At 36.9% G+C, this 24,535-nt stretch overlaps 1 protein-coding gene and 1 long non-coding RNA gene across 4 annotated transcripts in view; one reads left to right on the forward strand and one right to left on the reverse strand.

Annotated features, from left to right (window-relative positions):
* Window positions 1-3,114, forward strand: part of LOC122242036 — a 29,213-nt gene extending 26,099 nt beyond the window's left edge. The window contains exon 3 of the long non-coding RNA XR_006222172.1: window positions 2,671-3,114. This is a non-coding gene — a long non-coding RNA (uncharacterized LOC122242036). The remainder of the gene's footprint in view (window positions 1-2,670) is intronic.
* PLS1 (plastin 1) overlaps window positions 1-24,535 on the reverse strand; it is a 122,740-nt gene that overhangs the window by 21,339 nt on the left and 76,866 nt on the right. For all 3 annotated transcript variants that reach the window (XM_042999038.1, XM_042999039.1, XM_007086336.3), the window contains exons 2-10: window positions 20,774-20,877; window positions 17,291-17,454; window positions 14,851-14,980; window positions 10,540-10,672; window positions 8,671-8,752; window positions 5,724-5,889; window positions 5,500-5,642; window positions 3,199-3,294; window positions 662-857 (exon numbers count right to left, since the gene is read on the reverse strand). In XM_042999038.1, coding sequence (XP_042854972.1) covers window positions 662-857; window positions 3,199-3,294; window positions 5,500-5,642; window positions 5,724-5,889; window positions 8,671-8,752; window positions 10,540-10,672; window positions 14,851-14,980; window positions 17,291-17,454; window positions 20,774-20,877 — 1,214 coding nt within the window. The remainder of the gene's footprint in view (window positions 1-661; window positions 858-3,198; window positions 3,295-5,499; window positions 5,643-5,723; window positions 5,890-8,670; window positions 8,753-10,539; window positions 10,673-14,850; window positions 14,981-17,290; window positions 17,455-20,773; window positions 20,878-24,535) is intronic.

The raw sequence follows: 24,535 nt of genomic DNA on the forward strand, positions 1-24,535 counted from the left end.
TCATTCTTTAGGCATATTAAGAGAGAAAAAACACAGCATGAACAATGCAAAAAATAAATATCAACTCAGATAGAAAGAATAAATAGTACTAATAAAAAGAATTTCAGAATGAATATATTTAGAGTATAGAAAAGTACTAAATACAGTACCTACATTAGGAGGGGTCAAATCTGCATTTCATGAAGCAAAATAGGAAAGTATTATAAATTATGAGACAGATAACAGTAGCCCACACACGACAAGTAATGAATATTTAAAATTTTTTCATGTACATTAAAAACATTAAAAAGAGAACAATACTGGAGTCAAACTGTAGCTTTCAAAGGAGAAAAAAAGCTACAAAATGATTATTTTTTCCAATAGATAATTCATTGTCCATATTGGTGGTGGAGTTATGTGGTCATTTAAGAGACTATTTTAAACGTATGATAGTTTTCACTAAACTCTTATGCAGAAATGACAGACAAGTAAGATTTACCCCAGCATTCTCTCTGAACCAAAACCAATAACCACTTTCCCTATTTGAACGTTTTAATGGATGCACATGCCTACACACAGTAAACTTCATCTCCCACCATCATTCCCTACCTCTGACACTGAAGCAGGTCAACACTACAAGAAGATACATACAGTGAAGCAATTTAAGGCAAAAAGAACATACCTTCCAATAAATTCATATCGATGTCATTATTATCAGGCTTATGGAGGCATGGGTATGTGTTAAACAGATTAGCTACAAAAGCTAAATTAAGTTTAGGATTGCCTGAAACCACATCTGCAGGAGTAACAAACTGTCTGCAGCCCAGTTTATCTGCTTCTTGAAGCATGAATCCAGCACGCTTCAGGTCATTTTTCTCCTAAATAACAAAATAAGACAAAAATGGTCAAACTTTTGATTGGCATAATTGTTTACTGATATACATATTTATAAGCAATCACGTTTCTGGAAATATATTAAATGATAGGTGAAAATAAGGTCAGAATGTGCAGAAATTCTAAATCAATTTCTCTTGAGTTTTCTTGCTGGGATCAGAGGAATACTTCTCCCTCATTGCTGCAATACTCAACAAAACTCTCAAATATCATATCAAACAGCTCCTACTGGTCAAATTATTGATAATTTGGTCAAGGCCATATACTGGAGTGCCTTTTGGCTAAGAGGCTTAGTTGTCTCACCCATTCTACCCTGAATAATATTTTCAATAAATTCTTTTCTCAATGAAAACCAAGCTGGGATACAAATAAAATCATATTAAAATCAGAAGGACAGCACTTTTCACAAGTGCAAAATCCTGGAAACAAACCAAATACTTGTCAACAGGAAAGCAGATGAATAAACTGTGTTATATGTACACAGTGATATACAACAATATGAGTGACTCTTAGCAATATAATATGTTCAAAATAAGTATTAGTAATTTAAATACAAGATAATAAATTTCATGTGAAGTTAAAAAGTAAAATGAAAAAGGTAATTTTTTAAGGAATATATTTGTTTGAAAGAAAACTATATAAAAAAAAGCAAAAGAACAATGAACATAAGATTCAAGGTGGTGATTATCATATTAAGGTGAGGCAGAAAGATGGAATAGGGAAGTATAGAGCTAAATGTAAGTTAATATCGAGGTCTTAGCTTTCTTGGATTGAGGGTTCATACGGACGGACTTGTTATAATTTTAAAACAAACAACTACAAATAAAGATAAATAAAAAAAGGGACATGAATGGGTCCATGATGAGCATATATTATGACCAAGAATTTTACCTCATTCTATGCATCAGTTACAAAAAAGTAAAAATGTAAACAAAATCAGAGAAAGTGATAGATTCAATGCTATTAAACAACAATAAAAAGTTCCTAATGTAGACATGAACAAATTATAATATGTGGATCTTATTTAGATCTTGATTCAAATAAACTATGAAAAGAAAATCTGACATTTATGAGGCAATTGGAAATGTCAGTGTTGACTAAATATTTTGATAATATTACAGATTATTGTTAATGTTTTAGGTATGATAAGGTATTATGGTTATATCTTTAAAGGTTTTTTTTTTAATCTTTTAGAAATACATATTGAAATACTTATCAATGAAATGATATGATGTCCAGGATTTGATTCAAAAAAACATGGGAGAGGAAGGATAGGTGATAGACAAAAGAAGATTGACCATGAGTTGATACTTGTTGAACCTGGGGCATGAGCACATTATATTGGGTTTATTCATTTTTTATTATGTTTGAAATTTTCCATAGGTTTTTTAATTTCCTAATTTTTTACTCAAACTAATTTGTAAATTTTGCAGTTTTGCAATACTTTCTCAAATGTTTTATTGTAATAATGTAAAGTATGATTAACTTGTAATGGCTCAATTTGCCTTTAAAATGATTATGGATGTTGCACTTAAAGTACTTAATAGATTATCATACAAACTATAGTCTTATCGATTTTATTATTTAGATAGAACCATCCCCAGTATTTACAACTTATGCTAAAAAATGGGATTCCTGGGAAATGTGTTAGATGAGTCAGGAGTTGCATCAGTCCTCCCTACACTGTAAACACTAAGAACAGCCATCTTTTATTTTGTAGATTTCTGAACAGAAGTTGAAAGAACTGATAATCAGTTGCTTAGCAATCTAATAATGGCTTGTTGCTCCCTTTCCTAGGACACGGTGATAGCCACAAAAGCACCCTGGTGAGTTCCGGTTATGTTGCACCAGGAAAATGTGGATGTAGGGTTGATTCCACACATACTCAAGATTAGAATCCTGCAATTCTTTTTCGTCAGTTATGACCGCCAGATGGCTTAGCATGGAGATGTGAAGCCTAAGGCATGAAAAAACTTGAGAAAAGCAAAGGGCCAAGGTTTAATGAAGAGCTAAGGGCTCCACCAGGGAATGCTGCCTATAGAAAATTACACTCTAAATTTGACTGGACTCACTAGTCAAATTCATAGAGATAGAAAGTAGAACAGTGGTTACCAGGGACTTGGGGGAGAAGGGAATAGTTATTGTGTAATGCGTACAGATTTCACTATTGAATGATCAAAGTTTCAGAGATGGACAGTGGTGATGGCTGTACACAATGCAAATGTACTTAATGCCAATGAAATGTACACTTAAAATGGTTAAAATGGTAAATGTTGTTATGTATATTTTATCAAAATAAAAATTTTAATCAAAAACTGTACTTACATTAAATCCTGAAAGATCAATGGTAATGGCAGGTCCATCATCCCGGTCACCTTTAGGTGCAATCTGATTAAGCAGATGAAAATAGGCTCTTGAATCCTTCAAGGGAAGAAATGAAATAGAACTTTTAAAATGAATAAAAGCATCATTTGATTTAGGAAAACAGTACTCAAACTGAAGAAACTGTCCTCATCTTGAAGAATGGAATAACTTTGTAACTTTACTTATAAACTTATATAGGCTCCTGAATACACTATGCTGTTTTGCACCTCAAAGCTTCTAGCAACACTGTTCCCTATACTTGGAATATCCTTCCTCACTTTTTCATTTGTTTACGCTCTGAAGCATCAGCATTGGTTAAGATTAGGGTCAAGCATTATCTTCTGGAACCCTCCAGCCATTAACCCTCCAAGAACCCTGTTGTTCTGAACAACAGAATGCAGTGAAAGTGATATTCTGGGGTTTCCAAGCTCAAGCCTTAATAGCTTCTGCTTCCTCCCTCTTGAAGTTAGCCTCCATGTAGGAAGTCCCAACCATCTGAGACTATCAGACTGTGAGGAAGCCCAGTCTAGCCATGTGGAAAGGCCTCATGGAGACACAGTGAAGCACTACACATGTGCGTGGTGGCCTCGTGCACCCTCCAGACCAGTCCAACTGACAGCTGAATGCCAATGAGTTAGTGATCCCAACCAAAACCATCTGAAGTAGGACCACTCAACCAAGCTGCATGAACCCACAGAATCATGAGAAACAATATTATTTTAAGCTGTTAAGTTTTCTTTTTTAAGGGTAAAGTGAATTCATTTATTTCTGCAGTAGACCTTTGGGCTTCTGTATCATCCTAACCTTTTGAAAGGAAGATACACAGTACATAATATAACTTTATGAGCATCATATTAGACATCATTTGGGTTTATTTCTAGATTCCCTATTTCCAAATAATGCTTCTTAACAGTGTTGACATACTCATTTATTAATTAAGGCATTGAAGAGAAACAGGGGAAAAAACTCCCTATAGGTAAAAACAAAATCCCAAAATAAGTTTTCTGGGTATACCGATAAATATAAAAATTAAGCTATTACATTTTGAGTGGCTTATTATATAGCAATAGATAACTGAAACATCCATCTACTAGTGTGTACCTGCCTGTGTAACTGGTAAGCTTCTCAAGCATCCCCTGTGCCTGGCAGAATACCCCACGGGAGGGGTTTAATAAATATCTGATGAAATGAATTTTAAAATGAGAGCACCCCAAAATAAAATTTTATTTTTTTTCACAGAATATCAGCTCTTTTATAATCATCAAGTGATTAAATTTTAAATAAGCATGTGATAGATGAAAGAGAAATATAATATCATTTCAAAGAAAGAGACTGTCATCTAAGCCCATTATGACAAAAACATAATCTGATTGAAGGTGTTAATATATCTACAGAAAATACAAATAAATGCTAATGCTGATTAGTCTGGGGTTGGAGGGTGGGAAACATAGAGAAGAAGGAGTCACAGGGACCGAGTTTGGCAATGCATGCCAGGGAAGTGACCATGGGAGAGCTGTTAGGCATACTGAATGTTACAGTTTCCTCAACAAGCTCTCCCAGTAGGGAGGGAAGCATTGCAGGCTACTTTGGTTGAGAAACATACCTGAAGAATTCCTTTGGTCTACCGATTCCCTGTGCCCTCAGATATTTGGTCTTCTGTTAGCTGGTTATTGGCAAAGTGGGAGTAAGAGTGTTGGACTGGAGAGGTCCACGAGGGCCTCTCGTCCAGTGAACAGATGAATTTTTAGTTCAAATTAACAGACTGACATCTTCATTATAATTTAGTCTTTCTGTGGCATATGAAATGGGAAAGTACTTTATCTGCTAGCACAGTGCCTTCTCACAGCTAGTTGTATTTCTTCTTAAATATCAATAAACCAATTTTTTTATTGCAAAAAGAGTATTCTGTCCTTTTTATTTTTTAAGCCTTTATTGAAATTCTAGTTAGTTAACATACAGTTAATACTACTTTCAGGTATACAACAACACAACAACCCTAAACCTCCATACAACACCTGGTGCTCATCACCCATTCCCCCATCCTCTTTCTTTCTGGTAACCATCAGTTGAAACTCATTTTTTTTTAAAGAAAAGATTTTGCAATTATAATTGGGAGCTCCACTTCAGACAGAAAAACACAAAGTTTCATTTTCTACACTGTGTCGTTATGAATTACACCTCAAGTTTATGTCTGAACACCTTTTGCGTTTTTACATTCTATGTCCTTGTCTATGTCACAACGTTGAGCATTAAAATATAAACCTTAATGTCGCTGCTGAAGTTGTTGATGGTACGCCATCCTGCATTGGTCAGATGGTAGTTCACCCATCGCAGCAATAATTCCTCTGGAGAAAGCTTCATCAGCTCTTCTAGATCCTCACCCTCATTTAGTAATGCAATTAGAGCTGAGAGGAAAACAATGAAATATAAATTCTTCCCATAGTAAGTAGATGTCAATGAAAAGTAAATATTTTTTATGGTTCTACCTTCATTCCTGGAAATCTCAATATCGGCAAAAAGACCAACTTTGATGATCTGCCAGAGAAGTCCCAAGACCAGGTGAGGTTTTCCTTCTTTGAGATCCTGTGCACCAATGTTGACCACTGTGCAACCAATGGCTGAGGCAGAATTCAAGGCCAGGTTTAAATTTTCCTGAATTGCCACAAGGAAAAATACATGTGAGAAAGTACTTTTCAAGTCTTATCAACTAGTTTTGAAAGTAAATTAGAAACAATAGATTGTGAAAATTCAGATTTTAAAATATACGTAGTATTTACAAAAGCAAAATACCCTAGTCAAGAAAAAAAAAACCTATGGTTTTAACTGTCTCTTTACTACTCAATCTCTCTCCCTTGCACTCATAGATATTATATGTCAATTTCATCCTATCATATTTCTCTTCTTTCATACATCACGATACTACATAAACCCATCATCATGAGGTAAAAAACTAGATTATCGCAACTTTTCAGTCCTTTACAAATTGAATGAGGCTTCTTTGGGATAAAGTTTCATGGGAAACTGGTAGTATCCCAGCAGATCTATTCCCAGAGCTCTAAAATTACTGATTCAATATGACAGATTTAATATCCAAATTAACACTTTGCTCCTTTTCAGAGATCTGTCTTTTCCCATTCTATTTTGGAATACTCTTTCAAGCCTCCTAAAGATCTAGACTATTATCCCCTACTCATATTGGAAGAATGTTATCTCTAAAAATAAAACTGTAAAAGATTTAGGCCTCAGGCCCATCCTGTAGTTATTGCAAAATAGCTAGATAATATTTTTTATTTTCTTTAACACACAGCATACAAATGTTAAAAGTAAAACCAAACAATAAATTTATACAACAGTGAGAAACATTTCAGGGTCAGTGCCATAAAAAATTATGTGACACATGTATTCTATGATATATATGAATATTTTCAGCAATCATTAGATACTAAACAAAGCATCCTGACACAAGATGTGAAAGAAAATAAACTTCTCGGAACTGTAATTGGAAATGGCTTCTTCAAGAATTCCTGCCAGGATTATGCAATATTATTGGCTTATTGGAAAGTGGGAGACAAGAAAGCCATGTTAGTCAACAGTCAATTCAATACTTCTCAAGGATAACAGGAAATGGGAGTACCCCTTAATAATCCAAGATAAACCATGTACCAACTGCCCCAAGGTTGTAGCTTCCTCATAAAAGAGACTAAACAACTTCAGCAGAATCAAGGATTGTATTTGCCAATAGAAATGAAGGATAGAGCTTAGCAGTAGCTCATTTTTAATAGCTGCAGCTGTGGCTAGTGTATTAACTAGTTGCTATTGCTACCATGATACAAGAGTGGCAGTATACCATAGTGATTATAAGGATGGGCTCTAGATCTAGACCACTGGGATCATATCCTGGGTAATTTCTCAGTACCTCAATTTTCTCATCCGTAAAAATGTAGGTATCTTATTTTAAGAGTGCTGGGAAGAGTCAAAGAGGTAATTCATCAGTTTGTTTAGAACAGTGACTGGTAAATAGTACTTAGTAAATACTAATATCTACCACTGCTCTAGAGATTTTGAGGGGAAAAGTGTGGTGACTATAAATTCCTGAGTTCAATAAGACTTGAATGGAGAAGCTGACTACAGAACAATATAGTAAAAAAGAATAACCCAAATTCTGTGAAATAGTAAAACAGGTGGTAAAACTATACAGTACTCTTATTTCAACCAAGAACAACAGTATCAAGCAAATATTTGTTAATAAAAGCAACTTGGGGGCACTTGGGTGGCTCAGTCGGTTAAGCGTCCAACTTTGGCGCAGGTCATGATCTCACAGGTCATGAATTCCAGCCACATGTCAGGCTCTGCGCTGACAGCACGGAGGCTGCTTGGGTTTCTCTCTTTCCCTGTCTCTCTCTGCCTCTCCTCTGCTTGTGTGTGCTTTCTCTCTCTCAAAAATAAGTAAACAAACATTAAAAAGAAAAAAGAAAAAATTGTATTAGAAAAGCAACTCGGGGCATCTGGGTGGCTCAGGCAATTAAGTGTCAAACTCTTGATTTTGGATCCATGGGTTTGTGGGGTAGAGCCCATAGTGCAGACAGCACAGAGCCTGCTTGGGATTCTCTCTCTCCCTGTCTCTCTGCCCTTCCCCTGCTCACATGCATGTGCATGCACTCTCTCTTTCAAAAATAAACTTAAAAAAATAAAAATAAATAAAAACAACTGAATGATTACAATTATATAACTTGAATACTACTACCTTAAGTTCATTCAAAGCACTTTGAATCTTAATTTCATTCAGTACAAAATGCAGCTGAATTTTATTTAATAAAAACCTAGTTTTTATGGAAACTGAAATTACGTTAAATCAAACATTTTACATGAATGGACCTTGAACCCATTATGTTAGGTGAAATAAGTCAGAGAAAGACAAATACTATATGACCTCACTTATATGTGGAATTTAAAACAAAACAAAACAAAAAATACCAAATTCATAGAGAAAGAGATCAGACTTGCAGTGATCAGAGGCAAAGTGTGAGGGGAGGAAAAATTGGAGAAAGGTGGTCAAAAGGTACAAACTTCCAGTTATAAGATAATTAAGCACTAGGGATGTAATGTACAACATGATGACTATAGCTAACACTGCTGTATGATATCCAGGAAAGTTTTTAAGAGAGTAGATCCTCTGAGTTCTCATTGCAAGGAGAAAATTTTTGTCCTTGTTTCTTTTTATTGTATCTCTATGAAAAGATGGATATTAGCTGAACTTATTGTGGTAATCGTTTCACAATATATGTAAGTCAAGCCATCGCAGTAATGTATGTCAATTATTTCTCAATAAAACTGGAGTAAAAAAAGGTTTCACCTGGGCCTAACCACCCATTAATAAAGGCCTTACATTTTACAGCACAGTAACATGATTACTAGCAAAGGACAAATACTTACAGAAATAGTGAAATGGGTGAGTTTTTTCTTATTAATGGCTCTTTCATCAATTGTATCTGGTTCAGATAAGTTGATCATCTTGCTAAAGAGAAAATGACAATAATTTAGTTTAAGACTCCCAGTTTATTTAAGATAAATAATTTAAGTTAAATAATTTAAGACTTTTTAGTTTGTTTTTGCAAGTAGACAAAACAGTTAAATTTTGAAAAGTAATAACAATCCATTTCTTTAAATATTATACTGTGATTCACATCAGGGACTTACTTTTTAAAACTTAAGAAATATTCCCTAACCTAAAAAAAATCCATCACCCACTACAATAGTAATCTTAGCATTTCCTCCTAAGTTTTTAAAACTTGCATTTTCTTTATGTGAGTCCTGTCTTTATGTCATTTAATGACCATCAACATTCAGCAATCTGAAATGTAAAACAAAGAAATCCTCAAAAAGCCACGTTTCATAAAGTGGTATCAACAGTGTCAAAATTACTGTTGCAGAAAGAGCCAGAGACATGGTTTTTCTAAAACTTCAATAATTCAAACATTTAAAAGAAATTAATATAAAATTTATCTCTAGATTTTAGAATCTATTTTACATTTTAAAATACAGATAGGATGGGGCGCTGGGGTGGCTCAGTTGGTTAAGCATCCAACTTCAGCTCAGGTCATGATCTCACAGTTCATGATTTCGAGCCCTGCATCGGGTGGGCTCGAGCCCCGCTTTGGGTGAGCCCCACTTCCCTCTCTCTCTCTCTGCCCCTCGGGATTCTGTCTCTCTCTCTGCCCCTTGCTCACTTGTGCCCTCTTTTTCTCTTAAAAATAAAAAATAAAAATAAACAAAAAATAAAGACAGGAAAATATCCATTCAGCTCATAATAGGAATCTCCTCTGAAGGTCAGAGGAAGATATCAGCATTACAGGTGGAGGTCAAGGTCTATTGTACATATTATATTCTAAAAACTAGTACCTTGTACTTGAGGGTAGGTTGGGTTTTTTTTTCTTTTTAAGTAAAAACACAGAAAAAAGACTGAAAGAAATATGCCAGAATATTAATGATAGATAATTATGGGTAATAAGAATATCTGTGATACTTATTCTCTTCTTTGTAAGTTTTCTCTATTTTTATAAACTTAAAAAAAAAAGACACCTGCTTTGTACAAAGAAGTATGCTGGAACTATAGTTACAGTACACACAACAGAGACAAAGAAATGCTCTGAGAGAGTTTACAGCCTAGTGAGCAGAAACATACTGCAAGGAGCCAAGGATATGACAAGATTGATTTAAAACATTAATTTCATTTAAGCACAAATGAGATCTTTCTTTTACATGTCCTCATGTCCCTGTCCCAGTCAATACTTCCTTATTGAAAGTGAAAAAAAAAAACCCTTTGAACGTTTTTATTTATTTATTTTTTTAATGTTTAGTTTTGAGAGAGAAAGAGACAGAGTATGAATGGGGGAGGGGCAGAGAGAGAGGGAGACAGAGAATCCAAAGCAGGCTCCGGGCTCTGAGCTGTCAGCACGGAGCCCCATATGGGGCAGAACCCGTGAACCACAAGATCATGACCTGAGCCAAGGCTGGATGCTTAACCAACTGAGCCACCCAGGTGCCCCCTGTGAATGTTTTTAAATACATCCGAGGAATAACTCAAAGTTTTCCTGGGATCATTAAGGAAATAGATGGAAAAGTCACCAGAAAAAGAAGACATTGCTTTTGAAGAAAAATGTGGGGACACTTTGGTACTTAATTTTCTATGTAATATGAATTCTTTAATACCTACACACTTGTTCGCAGAACTGTAGTTTTCATGGAATGCTCATCAATGGAGACAGAAAGAACATATCTCCCTGAACCTAAAGTTTGACTCACCAAAGAAGGATGCCATCCGCAAGTGATTTGAAAAGACTGCCATCATGAGGATTCATGGGTAGGAGATGTTTACAGTCAGGGTCATCCTCCAGAGCTTTGTTTATCCAGTTAACAAAAGCCACTTTTTCTTCCTCTGGAAACAGAAAATCTTAGTTATCAAACCTCACTGCACAAAATTAACCATACTACAAAAACATACTTTTTAACTTATGTTCAGAGATAATAAATGCTTATTATTAAAACTCTACTAAAATACTAAAGGGTTTAAGAGGGCATAAGGGCTTAAAGAGAAAGGGGAATTCATTCCACTTTTTCATCTGATATATTAGGGGACAGGAAGATGTATAGCTTAAATGAGCACAATAAATATTCTATTTGATTCTAAAATCTTTACTAATACATATTGTTCCTGAAAGCTAATGAATCAGAAGCTGACTCTCAGAGTTCAGATTACACACACACACACACACACACACACACACACACACACACACACCAGGGTTAAAAATACAAGAAACAAATTTCCACAACAATAAACTCCACAACCCCCACCAAAATTTACAGAGTTGTGATCTGGGGCTTATGACAGAAATATTAATTTCAATCAAGAGTTATTTGAATGAATAAAACAGCTTCATTTCTGTGGAATTCCTACTATAAGAAAGCTGATGCAAGTCTAGATATGAGGATTCTCAGTCATCTGCATCCTCAGCTTCTCAACATATCATTTCTTCTGTGGGTACACTGATCTTTAGACAGAAAATATCGTTGAGCTAAGCAGTGGGAAGAATAGGAAGAAAACTTAAAAGAAAAATGTTCTACTGCTTTATTATTACTCTGTAAATATAAAAATCATTTAACAACATAAATCTTCAAAGAAAATAGTTCCCTTTTTTTAAGGTTTGTTTATTTTGAGACAGAGAACAAGAGTAGAGAGGGAGAGAGAGAGGGAGAGAGAGAATCCCAAGCAGGCTCCATGCTGTCAGTGCAGAGCCCAAGGTGGGACTCAATCCCACAAACCATGATCATGACCCAAGCTGAAATCAAGAGTCAGCTGCTTAACCGACTGAGCCACCCAGGTGCCCCATAATTCCCATTTCTATCACAGAGTAGCATATGGTGACTTGACCTTCCCCAATTCCTAGAATTAGGTAATTTTCCTAAGGGCATATTTGGCAGGCATTCCCAAAATGTTATCTATCACTCACTCACACACACACACACACACAGACGCAGTTACTAATATTTCTCTTTTGTACATATCATAATCTGCCTTTTAAGATTATCTTCTTGCTTCACCATACATACCTCCTCAGAGACTTAGAATATAGGGATTTTTTTTTAATTTTTTTTTTTAACGTTTATTTTTGAGACAGAGAGAGACAGAGCATGAACGGGGGAGGGGCAGAGAGAGAGGGAGACACAGAATTGGAAGCAGGCTCCAGGCTCTGAGCCATCAGCCCAGAGCCCGACGCGGGGCTCGAACCCACAGACCGTGAGATCGTGACCTGAGCTGAAGTTGGACGCTTAACCGACTGAGCCACCCAGGCGCCCCAGAATATAGGGATTTAAACATCAATGGGATATGGTACCTTCCATTTTAGTTCCAGTTGTGGTAACTTTGTATCTTTATGATAAAGATATACAAAGAAATACAACATAAGGGATATAAATACACCACAAGAGAGATATAAGCAATGTTTTAGAGAATTTAAAGAAAGAAAGAATCACTTCCAGTTGGGGTGGTCAAGAAAAGGCTTTATGGAGAAGGTACGATTTGAAAGATGGATTTTAAAGATGGATTTTTAAGATGGACAGGGAAAGGAAAGATGTTCCAGGTATAGGAACTGGGATTGAGAAACTGTTTCACAACTACTAGGATGGCTATAATAAGCAAAATGGACAATCACAAGTGTTGGTGAGAATGTGAAGAATTGGAACTTTTCATACATTGCTAGTGGGAATGCAAAATGGTGCGGCACTTTGTAAAACAGTTTGGTAGCTTTTAAAAATGTTAAACACAGAGTTACCAAAAGACCTAGCAATTCCACTCCTAGGTATTAAGATAAGTTAAAGCATATGTCCACACAAAAATGTGTATACAAATGTTCATACAGCATTATTCATAATAGCCGAGACAACCTGAACGTCTATCAATAGACAAAAGAACAAACTGTGATATCATCCAAAAAACAAAATATTGTACAGCAATAAAAAAATGCCATATAATATATGTCACAACATGGGTGATCCTTGAAAATATTATGCCAGTGAAGGAGCCTGTCAACTCTCAAGTGAAAGGCCACTGCTGTATGATTTCATTTACATGAAATTTCCACAATAGGCAAATCTACAGAAATAGAAACTAGAGTAATGGCTGCCAGAGGCTAGGGGAAGGAGGAATTGGGAGGGACTGCTAATGAGCATAGGGTTTCTCCTTGGGGTAATGAAAGTGTTCTCAAATTAGACAGTGGTGATGACTGTACAACTCTGTGAGTGTGCTAAGAACTAATGAACTGTACACTTTCTTTTTTAAATGTCTATTTATTTATTTTGAGAGAGGGAGAGAGAGTGGGTGGGGGAGGGGCAGGGAGCGAGGAGAATCCCACGCAGGCTCTGCACTGCCTGCACAGACATTCAATCGACTGAGCCACCCAGGCGCCCCTGAACTATACACTTTTAAAGGGTGAATTTCATAGCATCTCAATTATATCTCAATAAAGCTGCTCTTTTTTTTTTAATTTTTTTTTCTTTTTTCAACGTTTTTTATTTATTTTTGGGACAGAGAGAGACAGAGCATGAACGGGGGAGGGGCAGAGAGAGAGGGAGACACAGAATCGGAAACAGGCTCCAGGCTCCGAGCCATCAGCCCAGAGCCTGACACGGGGCTCGAACTCACGGACCGCGAGGTCGTGACCTGGCTGAAGTCGGACGCTTAACCGACTGCGCCACCCAGGCGCCCCAAGCTGCTCTTTTTTAAAAGCTACTAAATACTCCACACCTAGTTCTAGGTAATATTTACATGGGTAATCGTTTACACATGTACATATTCCTATGTAAAAAAAAAATCATCAACCATCAAGCCATATACTTAAAAATAGTACACTGTATGCTCTTACTATGTGCCTCTTATACCACAATAAATGAGAAAAAAATATATATGGTGACAGACATCAGAAAGGTGGTTTCCTCTGGGGAGAAACAGTTCCTGTTCGAGGCATGAAGGAACCAGTGAAAGTGATGAAATGTGTTCTCTTGATCTGGTGGCAGTTACATGGATGTTTACACATGCAAATATTCACTGAGCTGTACGGTAAGATTATAGCACTTTGCTATATGCATATTATATCTCAATAAAAAGATCTTTTAAAATCTTTTAAAATTTGACAACATTTTCATTAGAATGCATAGGTAGAAATGGAATTAAGGACTGAATCCCTATCAAAAAATAGACGTAGCATTTACAGGCCACTGACTTTAACCACACTTCTCTAGTGGGAAAAGGATAGAAAAAAATTACAATGGGTGGGAAAAGTGTGAGTATATTGCTATAGAAAAATCCAGTTAGAAAGGAAACCAATCAAGAGGACAATTAACAGATTCAGATCTCAAAGGAAAAGAGGGAAAAGTTACAATGAGTTTTTGTTAATAATTTAAAAAGCACAGTTCGAATTATACTCCTATGGACAAAAGGAACTGGGCCAAAGGTTCTCAGACATCTCGCCCACGAGAAGTAAGCTTAACATGGGGTAAGACATATCATCTTAAGAGTTAATGTGACTCTGGATTTCCCACCGGGCAACAATCCAGTGATTCTATCAGATTCAGCAAATCAGGTACTGTGCTCTCTAGTCACCCAGTTGCTTGATAATCAGGAATCTCAGGTCCTGGAAAATGGAAGGAAAACGTCCTTGCAATAAACCTCTCCATAAATTCTCAGATCAGGCCTAAAAGCAAACTCAGTTCACCAGTCAAGATGAAAAATCCATTCAGAGGTCATGACTGAACACAGTCAATGCCGAAATGTAAACAATTTTTATTTTGTTCTTTCTAATCTCTTTGCTGTGTGCTGTGTGCTGTGCCTGACACAGTAGGGACCCACTGGTTTCAGTGATTCTACAATTTTTCATCCTGACAGCTCTGAAACTGAGAGGCATGTCAAATTTGATGGCACATTATAGTCTGATTTTCTTTCAATGGTACATAAAACAATGGTGTGAATTACAATGAACGGCATCTTAGATTTGATGAAATACGAGACTCAGTGAATGAGTCAATGAATGAAAGATCAAACTTAGAGTTGGAAGTTACCTGAATAAGAATGCTGTGTGCCCTCACTGGAAATGGATGATGTTCCTCCAATAGCAGTAATCCCTTCCCTCTTGTTAATTATTTTGCGGAACGTCTTACTGATGTCTTTGCTTTTTAACTCTTGCATCAGCTGGAATGGAATATAAGTAAAATTGAGCCTTGGCCAAATCATCATAAAAAACCTTTCAACATGAAGAATTACAAGTTATTTAGACTTCTTTGTTTATTTGGAATGACATCAAAATAAATCCTCATCTGGGATTCTCACCCTTATTGCTTGTGTGCATAGACAGCACTCATGTCATTTTACCCATAACACAAAATGTACAAACGTTTGCACTGCAAGGACTAAAAGAAACTTTGTTATTATTAAGCTTAAATTGAATGCATTGAAATTATTCTCCTACACTTGCCATGATCTTTTGTATTGAAAACTAAAGAATAACTAACTACATGATGAAGATTTTTAAATGCTTTAGTGAAGATATTTGCTTGTCTGAACATTGCAAATGCATACAGGTTAAAATAAATAAGTCAGATGTCATAGGAAATAACGTAGCTTGGACAAACACCCTCTCCCAATCACTCTTGTGACTGGCCAGACTGAATTTAATCAGTACTCTAAGCAGCAGCCAGAGTGAAGTATTTTTGGGTTTTTTGTTTTTTAATTTTAAAAATTTTTTTAAAGTTTATTCATTTGGGGTGGGGGAGGGCATGCATGGGGGTAAGGGTGGAGAGAAGGAGAGAGAGAGAATCCCAAGCAGGCTCTGTGCCAACAGTGTGGAGCCCGACGCAGGGCTCCATCTCATGAACTGTGAAATTATGACCTGAGCAGAGATCAAGAGTCGGGTGCTTAACTAACTGGGCCATGCAGGTGACTCCAGAGTGAGTTTTTAAAATTTCGCATCTGATCATGTCACCTCACACTCTCTTCCTCCTACATCACTGGCTTCCTATTGTACTTACGATAAAAATGAAAATCCTACAAGATCCTGCATGACCTGACCCCAACTTATTTCTCTAGCTGTATTCCTTACCTTCACCATCTCCCCCCATCCACGCTCAACTTGTTTCCAAGTGCTTGAGAGTATCCACCAACCCTGAAGCCAGCCTGTCTCGCACATCGTTCATTTCTCCCACTCAACCCCTTTTACCTGTTTAACATCTTACTTCAGATCTCAGCTCGGTCTTCATAGTTTCCGACACGTTCTCTGCATCCCTGGGATCTCTAGCCTCACCAGCAAGTTCAGCTCCTTCTACTGTGAATTCTCAAGGGACCCATACTGCTCTACCATAGCAATTATCATAGATCTCTTTTAGCCATTTGTGTGACCCTGCTTCCCCACATGTAAAGCCCCTGAAGGCAGGGATCATCTCTCTTTTTGTTCATTGCATTATTCACACACAGTGCCTAGCAGAACCTAGCAAGAAAGGAGCTCAAATCTTTGCTTAGTGAACAAAGGATGCAAAACCAGACAGTTCACATTTCACAAATATTTAATCAATTACATTAATGGTTATATTTTCATATGAAAAATACAGTCATGGCGGTGGTGGTGGTGGAAGGGTGTGGCAGCTCACTCAACTGCTGGCTGGCAATAGCAGTGTGGCCATCTCTCTTGGCCTGAACTTTTGAAACACAACATATTCAATATTCAGTGCTACAATCTACTTTTCTTTTGTCAGTTGAGTCATGTATTATTTTTCATCTTGTTCGGTTCCCTGAGCCTTGAGGTACTTTTTAATAATGACACCATGTATCATAGCCAGCATTGGGATTTACCTGGCGGTATTTGCTGAAACTAAAGATATCACTTAGCATGAGGAAATAACCAGTTTCCAGGAGGTATAGCTTCCATACCTTAGCTATTTCAGTCACACACAAAAATATTCCATTTCTCAAGACCAAGTACTGAGACATTAAAACATTGCATACACACAGATAGTCAATAAGCACTGAACTCAACTGTAGTCTTACTAGCACATGAGCTATTGCTATTTAAATCTGACTTCCAACAACTTGAGAATTTTTTTTCCCTCTGTTTTATGAATTACTTGTGGACACTATTGTTGTTGTCATCCTACTCGTCATTTAAAAAAAATTTTTTTTTTAACATGTATTTATTTTTGAGACAGAGAGAGACAGAGCATGAACGGGGGAGGGTCAGAGAGAGGGAGACACAGAATCTGAAACAGGCTCCAGGCCCTGAGCTGTCAGCACAGAGCCCGACGCGGGGCTCGAACTCACAGACTGCGAGATCATGACCTGAGCCGAAGTGGGCCGCTTAACCGACTGAGCCACCCAGGTGCCCCCCTACTCGTCATTTTAAAGCAGTGTTTTTTTCTGGTCTCTGAAGCCAGATTTGACCAGAGAGCAATGACATTACTAAAACTCTTCTCAAAGCAAAAAGATCAGTAACCAGAAAACTGAATTACTTACTGACACAAATTCTTCAAAACTGATTTTGCCATCTTTGTTGTTGTCAGCCACTGATAGAATTTTCTCCACAATCTCGCGCACCTTGTAGCCAGGCAGAGGAAGGCTTGCTTCCTTAAACAGGTCCTGTAGTTCATAGTCACTAACATACCCACTGTTGTCAATATCTGTAAAGATAAATTACGAATTGTCAAATCTCATTTGCACTCTTTATTCAAGGTGTGCACCCTGAAGGCCTCATGGGAGATTCACAGGCAGGTAGAACCTTTCAGGTTTGTCTCACAAGTGGCAGTAACCTTTTCTCTTGCACCTGAACTGTACAAGGGAGTCTATATACTTTATCAAAATATTCGTAGTAAATGGACTTTATCCCCATAGGTTTAGGACTACCATGTGTATTTTAAGTGCACAGTTTGAACAATGCTCTGACAGATGAAAAACTCAGGTTTAGCAGAACACCCATCCAGACTTTAACCTCACAGAATTTACAAAATGGATCTGCAGGCCCCACATTCTCTATAAAATATGTGCATCATATTAAATACACATAAGGTATCTCTGTTCTACATTTCACTTGGTGGCACTTCTGTTTCATTTGTTAATAATTCATTGCTTCTTCATTATGTATTTATGATACCATTATGTAGGCCGAATCATGTTTGATGGCGTTTTTCCATCAAGTGTTCAAGAAATAATTTCACACCTATATTTGGACTCTTGGAAGGGTTTCCAGGTGTTTTCACGTTATCGCTGAGATTCCCTTCCCTGGGTTTTCCCTAGAGACTAGATAACACTTCTTGACACAGAACAAAGGCAACACAAAACACTTCTGCCCAGAGTTGGCAACATGGCTTTGGACTGTCTGATTAGTTGCCTGGATCCACCTTGTTATATAGGCTTTATTTGTTCATCTGGTAACAGTTGCTGTGTTTCCTGTATTTTACTTTTTCCTTTCAGTAAAAGAGCTGTCCTCACTATACTCAATTAATTATAAAGACAAAAACTTTTAGACTTAATAGTGTGCAGAACAAGTGGAAAGTTTCTAAAATAGAATCTACCAATAACCAAAATACTGCTATAATCTCAAAAGTCAGCTAATAAGCTAAACTACTGGACATTGCAATAAAAATATCACTTTCTTCGAACTTAGAGCAAAATATCATTATTTAGTACAAGTTCAGAATTGTTTCCTATATTTTGAGATAGACAAATGTTGTTCATAGCAACGTTATTTACAGTAGCAAAAAAGTAGAAACAACTCAAGATGTCCTTCAACAGATGAATGGATAAACAAAATGTGGTACAGACATAAAATAGAATGTTATTCATGATGGGGGGTTGGTATTTATTGGGTAGAGAGTTTCAGTTTAGGGAAATGAAAGAGTTCTAAAGATAGAGATAGTGGTATGGTTGCATACAACATGAATGTACTTAATGCCACTGAACTGGACACTTACAAATTCTTAAAATAGTAAATTTTATGTCTATTTTACCATAACTTACAAAGGAAAAAAAAAAAGAAAAAAAGACAAATATTTTCACCTCTCATCTCTCCCTAGAGACCCCAAAATATCCCATCTAGTAAGGTTGGATGGGCATGTCCCTCTGCCTCTGGGAAAGGTTGTTTCGTACAAATTATCAGAGGGAATAGTAGGTTCTTAAGGAACAATTTATCTGGTCAATAAAGCTAGTACATATTATGCGAGTGTTAGCACTGCCTTCATACAGAGTAAATTATCTGGCTGTCAGATTTGTTCCATCAGTGAATTATTTATTCAAAATATCATTAAATAAATATTGCAGGATTATATGTCCATGAGTCATAAAGAGTAAAGTTCATGTACTAAACAAAGAAGAGATTACTAATTCATTCATTTCTACCAAGACCTAGGCAGCACTTTTATTCAAGCTACCAAACTGCACCTATAAAATAACACCAATAGCAGACTAGGGATACATTTTTATTATTTCCTCTGTTTCAACACTCAAAATGAGCAGAATGTCCTAATAATTGCCTAATTTTTGACTTGAAAAGACTCTGGGCACTGCATATAATACTCTATAAAATTTATTATTAAAAATAATCTTTTAGAGGCCATACCATATTCATGCAATGCTCTAATGACAAATATATTGTCCTCAAAAAAACAAAAAACAAAAACAAACAAAAAAAAAACGAGATTAAGGCATTCACTATGAGCCTAATTCAGCCACCACACAGACTGTATTCGGAAGGTTTGAGTTACTCTGGGGATGGCTGTGCAGGGAGAAGTGGAAGGGTCCAGAGATTTGTACAACTCACTTCACTTCATAGCAATAATGTGTAAGTTGTGAGCTTCCTGACAGCTTTACTTTTTCTTTCTGGAGAGGCTTTCTTTTTCAAACTTCGATCTTTCTTTTCTCTTTATATTGGTCTCTAAAATTCTGTACCACATCTCATTTACATGAATTTTAGTCATGATTCACTAGGTTTGTGAGAAATCTAGGCCCAAGATCAACTGTGATCATATGTCCACCCCAGTCTATTATCTGACCGTTTCTCACAGACTGTCTTTTTTTTTTTTTTTTAACGTTTATTTATTTTTGAGAGTGAGAAAGAGTGCAAGTGGGAGAGGGGTAGAGAGAAAGAGGGAGAGACACAGAATCTGAATGTGAGCTGTCAGCACAGAGCCTGGCACGGGGCTCAAACTCACGGACGGAGAGATCATGACCTGAGCTGAAGTCAGATGCTTAACCAACTGAGCTACCCAGGCGCCCCACAGACTGCTCCTCTGTACCAGAGAAGGAGCCTACTATGGGAGGAGCAGGATTGGTGGTGTCACCATTCCAAGATCCTTTCACTGGGCTCGCCTTTCACTTGCATGCGTTTGCAGACTAGAGCAAAAGATATTTATCTTCTTGTTTGCCACAGGTTTCCTAGGAGCAAAGCGCAGAAGAATTGTGATCCAAAAGAGTATGAGGGAATTTTTTTGGAAGAAAAATACAAAGCCATCAAATGATAATGTTATAAAGACAAAACAATGAATGGCTTTAAAAAGTGAAAGAAGAAAAATAAGACACACAGCCCTTAAAAACAATATTCAGATTTTAAAATGTTCTGCGCGAAGTCAGAAAGTGTTACTGTTAGCAACAAACGTGAAGGCCAGAGTTCAGTTTATAAACAAGGAAGTGTTTCTATATTTTCTTTCTGTAATGAGGATATCATGTTAAACGTATTCAGTTACACTGTCATTCATTAACCTGGATTACTCTCAGCAAAGAAATTATCAAAGAATTCAAAGTCCAATTCTCTTAGAAATTCAAGCCAGTCTTAATTTATCTTTCAGAAAGAAAGAATCCAGTGAAACCTAGATGGGGGTGGGGGGGAGAAACAGGATAAAGCTAGGGGTAAATGGGTGGTAGTAAAACCAATAGAGGGTATTCCATTCCTGGAAGTCTGACATCAAGCAGAATAGCAATGTCGTATTTAGTTTTTCTCAAGCATACCTATTTTATTAAATGCTTCCTGTAGCTCTTCCAGCTCTTCCCGAGAAATGGTAGTGGTACTGTTTTCCATCTTCGAAGAAAAGACTACCTTCAGGTCTTTATAGCTAGAAAAAACAATGTTATAAAAAGAACATTAGCCCTTTGAAAACATTTATCTAAGCAATACAGAATACACAGGCAGTAAAATCTCTAGAAGAAATCACCTGAGAAGTCTGCCTGACAAGGAACAAATAGGAACAGATACCCCATAACACTATTTCCCAGCATAGGTGGGCCAGACAATAAGAGAGTCCGCAGAGGGAAGGAATGGAAGGAATGCCTGTCTTTTATGCCTTGTCCTTACACAGGGCATACATGTCTCCCGGTAGCCTGTACAATTTTCATTTACATTTTACCCCACTCCTTCAGTAAAATAAACATTTCAAGTTTGAGAGAAGGGTAGCATTTATAAATGTAAAGGACGTGGTCAGGAAGTAAAATGTTAAGACATGAATAATGTCCACAAAAAGAATAAAGTAAGCACATAATTTTTCAAATAATTTATACATTAACATTTTCACTGATCAGTTAAAAATCGTTTTAAATTGTGTGAAGTCCTCGAAGAGTGTTACGGCTCATTTGTCACTTGTATACATACTTGCTTGGGAATTTGGGGGGGTTCTTCCCCAAATTTCTGTACCTTACAGTTATTCTGGGGCCTGGTTCTAATTAAAGTATAATTAAATCTTTGGGTTTTAAAAAATATACCATTGCCCACTATTTAATTTTTAATTTTTTTGAATGTTTATTTATTTTTGAGAAAGAGAGACACAGCATGAGTGGGGTAGGAGCAGAGTGAGAGGGAGACACAGAATCCAAAGCAGGGTCCAGGCTCTGAGCTGTGAGCACAGAGCCCGACACGGGGCTCGAACCCATACACCATGAGATCATGACCTAAGCTGAAGTCCGACGTTTAACCGACTGAACCACCCAGGTGCCCCTATTTAATTTTTAAATAAATTAAATAGTCATGAGTAACTTTTTCAAGGTGTGAAAGTGAGTAACTCATTGCTTCATCACTAAGCTGTCATCGAACCAAACTGTGTTTCATTCTTGTCTCTAGGTCCGGGTACTCTGCAGTCTCCCAAATATAATGTGGTCACAAGCCATATAAACACATACATATGTATTTGAATAATAATACACATTACTTATGTAATAATATATAAAGTATATATTATATACTTGTGAAATAAAAATTTGCATTTTAAAAGAAAGCTGCCTTTGTAAAATTCTTAGTAAAGTTTCGGAGGAAGAATTCTTGCTAGATCAACTCATATTTACCAGGCACATCATTTGTCAGTCCTGAAACCCTCCAGAAGGCAGTTACTAGAATTCACTTTGCAATTTTAGAAATGAGGAACACAGCATTTAACCAGTTTCCAAACACCTGGCATGGAAGGAGTCCTACCTGGATGCCTGAGACAGCTCAGAAGAGCACAGTATTTCAGAGTCATCTTGAAAGATGCAGCCCAAAGGCAGCCAGGATCACTGACCAGAGACTCACCAACAGGGCAGGTTATGTTGAATTCTATAGACAGATGTATCTTCCCATAGATTTTGTTATGTGCCATATATTTCTTCAGTAATTCCAAAACTGCTTTCCTTCTCCGCTTTGTTTTTTTAGCCCATATAATTTAAAAAACTTTCTTTCACCAATTAAAGTCTTTCTCCCCCCGCTCCTAGTCCTCAAGGGTATCCTGACATAACAAAGTATATATTTAGAAAGTTAAGGAAGTATATTCTAAAAATGAACTTCCCAATTAGATGAAATGGGATCTGATCTTTTATCCTCCCTCAAATTTCTAACTTCCATGAACGTCTAAAAGCTTTACCAAAATTGGGGCACCCGGGTGGCTCAGTCAGTTGAGTGTCTGACTTTGGCTCAGGTCATGATCTCACGGTTTGTTGGGTTCAAGTCCCGCAGCTAGCTCTGTGCTGACAGCTCAGAGCCTGGAGCCTGCTTCCGATTCTGTGTCTCCTTCTCTCCCTCTCTCTGCCCCTCCCCACCCTCAAAAATTTAAAAAAAAAAAAAAATTACAAAAATTTTTAAAAAACTTTACCAAATTAGTCTAAGCAGCCATTTATAATTTATAGGATCTAAAACCCCAGGATCCAGAACAGTTTCAGCGAAAAGGCATTAAGAACAGCCCTTGAGACCAAGAAGATTCTGAAACCTTTCTCCTTTCCCTACCAAACTGTTACTTCATCAGATTTTCTCTAGTTAACTGGAATGTCTACTGACTTTCTAATATAAATATGAACTGGGAGACCACTGACTTTATTAAATATTACACACCAGCCTGACCCCTCTTTGGACAGAGAAAGCTATTAAATGGGTATGACATAATTCACATTTCTCCTGAGCATCCTTCTGCACTGAAAGAACTGAGCTCCATTTTTTTTTATTCATTTTACAAGGGGCAGCTATGCTGGCGAACTTTCCTGATAAGTCATCAACTGGATGGCCAACAAGCCTAAACTGGCAAAATCCCAAACTGTCTTAAAAGGGTAACTGTTATAAAAATGTAACTTTATTCTCAGATAAGCAAAACCAATTGCCTAAGTGCCTGCACAATCGTAGAGACCATAATCAGCACCAATATGAAGAGTTAAGCCAGGTATAACACATCTGTGAGGCAGTGACACTTAGTTCCAAACTAACTCATTTGTGACTTCTTTTTAAAGGGCGGCCTAGCAATCTACAAAAACAAACATGACAAAAAATAATAATATACAGATATCTTAATGTTGGGGATTTTTTCTACTTCAGTTCCAAGGATTAACCATTTCATCAGTCCCCACACCACCTATCTCATGTGCCTTCTGCCCCCTACTCTCCATTCCATGGTCTGCCCGCCACACTCATGTCCTTACCTCCTTCCCACCTGCATTAGCATCATAGCCTGTTTTCACCTTGGCTCTTATATGTTATTCAGCTCACATGCATTAACTTATTCTTGATCATGTACTGCCTTGTGATAGTCACATTTTGTTAATCTCATTCACCTTCCTAAACTCACTTCTTGCTCTATACAGGTAAAAGATGCAGTTTTCTGATTTTTATGTTTTCAATAGCCTTAATGTGTTACACATGTGGGGAAAATTTACTAAAATTCACTAATGGTAATACTTCTCTTCATAGAGCAGGGAGAGTACTAGGTAAAAAGGTGCCAAACAGAACAGTTGTCTGTGCAAAATGTGTCACCAACAGGTGAGTGAAGAGACTGAAAGAATCTCCATACCTCAATCACCGGTTCTCTTCATTCACTCACCCACTTACTCATTATTTATTCACAACTTACGGAGCACCTGTTCACCCTACCCAGTATTAGGGGCACAAAGATGGTATTCAAAATTTTGAGCCCACTTGGCTATATATAGCAGGTGTTTTTTCTAAATCTTTCAAAAATAATTTTTGTCCATTTCCCCCAAATTCCTTTACAAAGGAGTAAATATATATATATATATATATATATATATATATATATATGTATATATGTGAAAAAATATATATATATATATGTATGTATGTAAATACCCTCAATTCTTCCCTGGATGAATCTTTTAAGTGCCAATGCTCTTGTGCAAACACCAGATGTCTAAATAAGGAAATCTGCTGAGCAAAGCAGAAAACAGAGAGGACTTGCCTACATCTTCTCCCCACTCACTGCCTTACTGCATGAGCCACTGCCATGGTCATCTCCATGACCAGCCACAATT

The sequence above is a fragment of the Panthera tigris genome, chromosome C2, assembly GCF_018350195.1.
Source record: "Panthera tigris isolate Pti1 chromosome C2, P.tigris_Pti1_mat1.1, whole genome shotgun sequence".
NCBI lineage: Eukaryota > Metazoa > Chordata > Mammalia > Carnivora > Felidae > Panthera > Panthera tigris.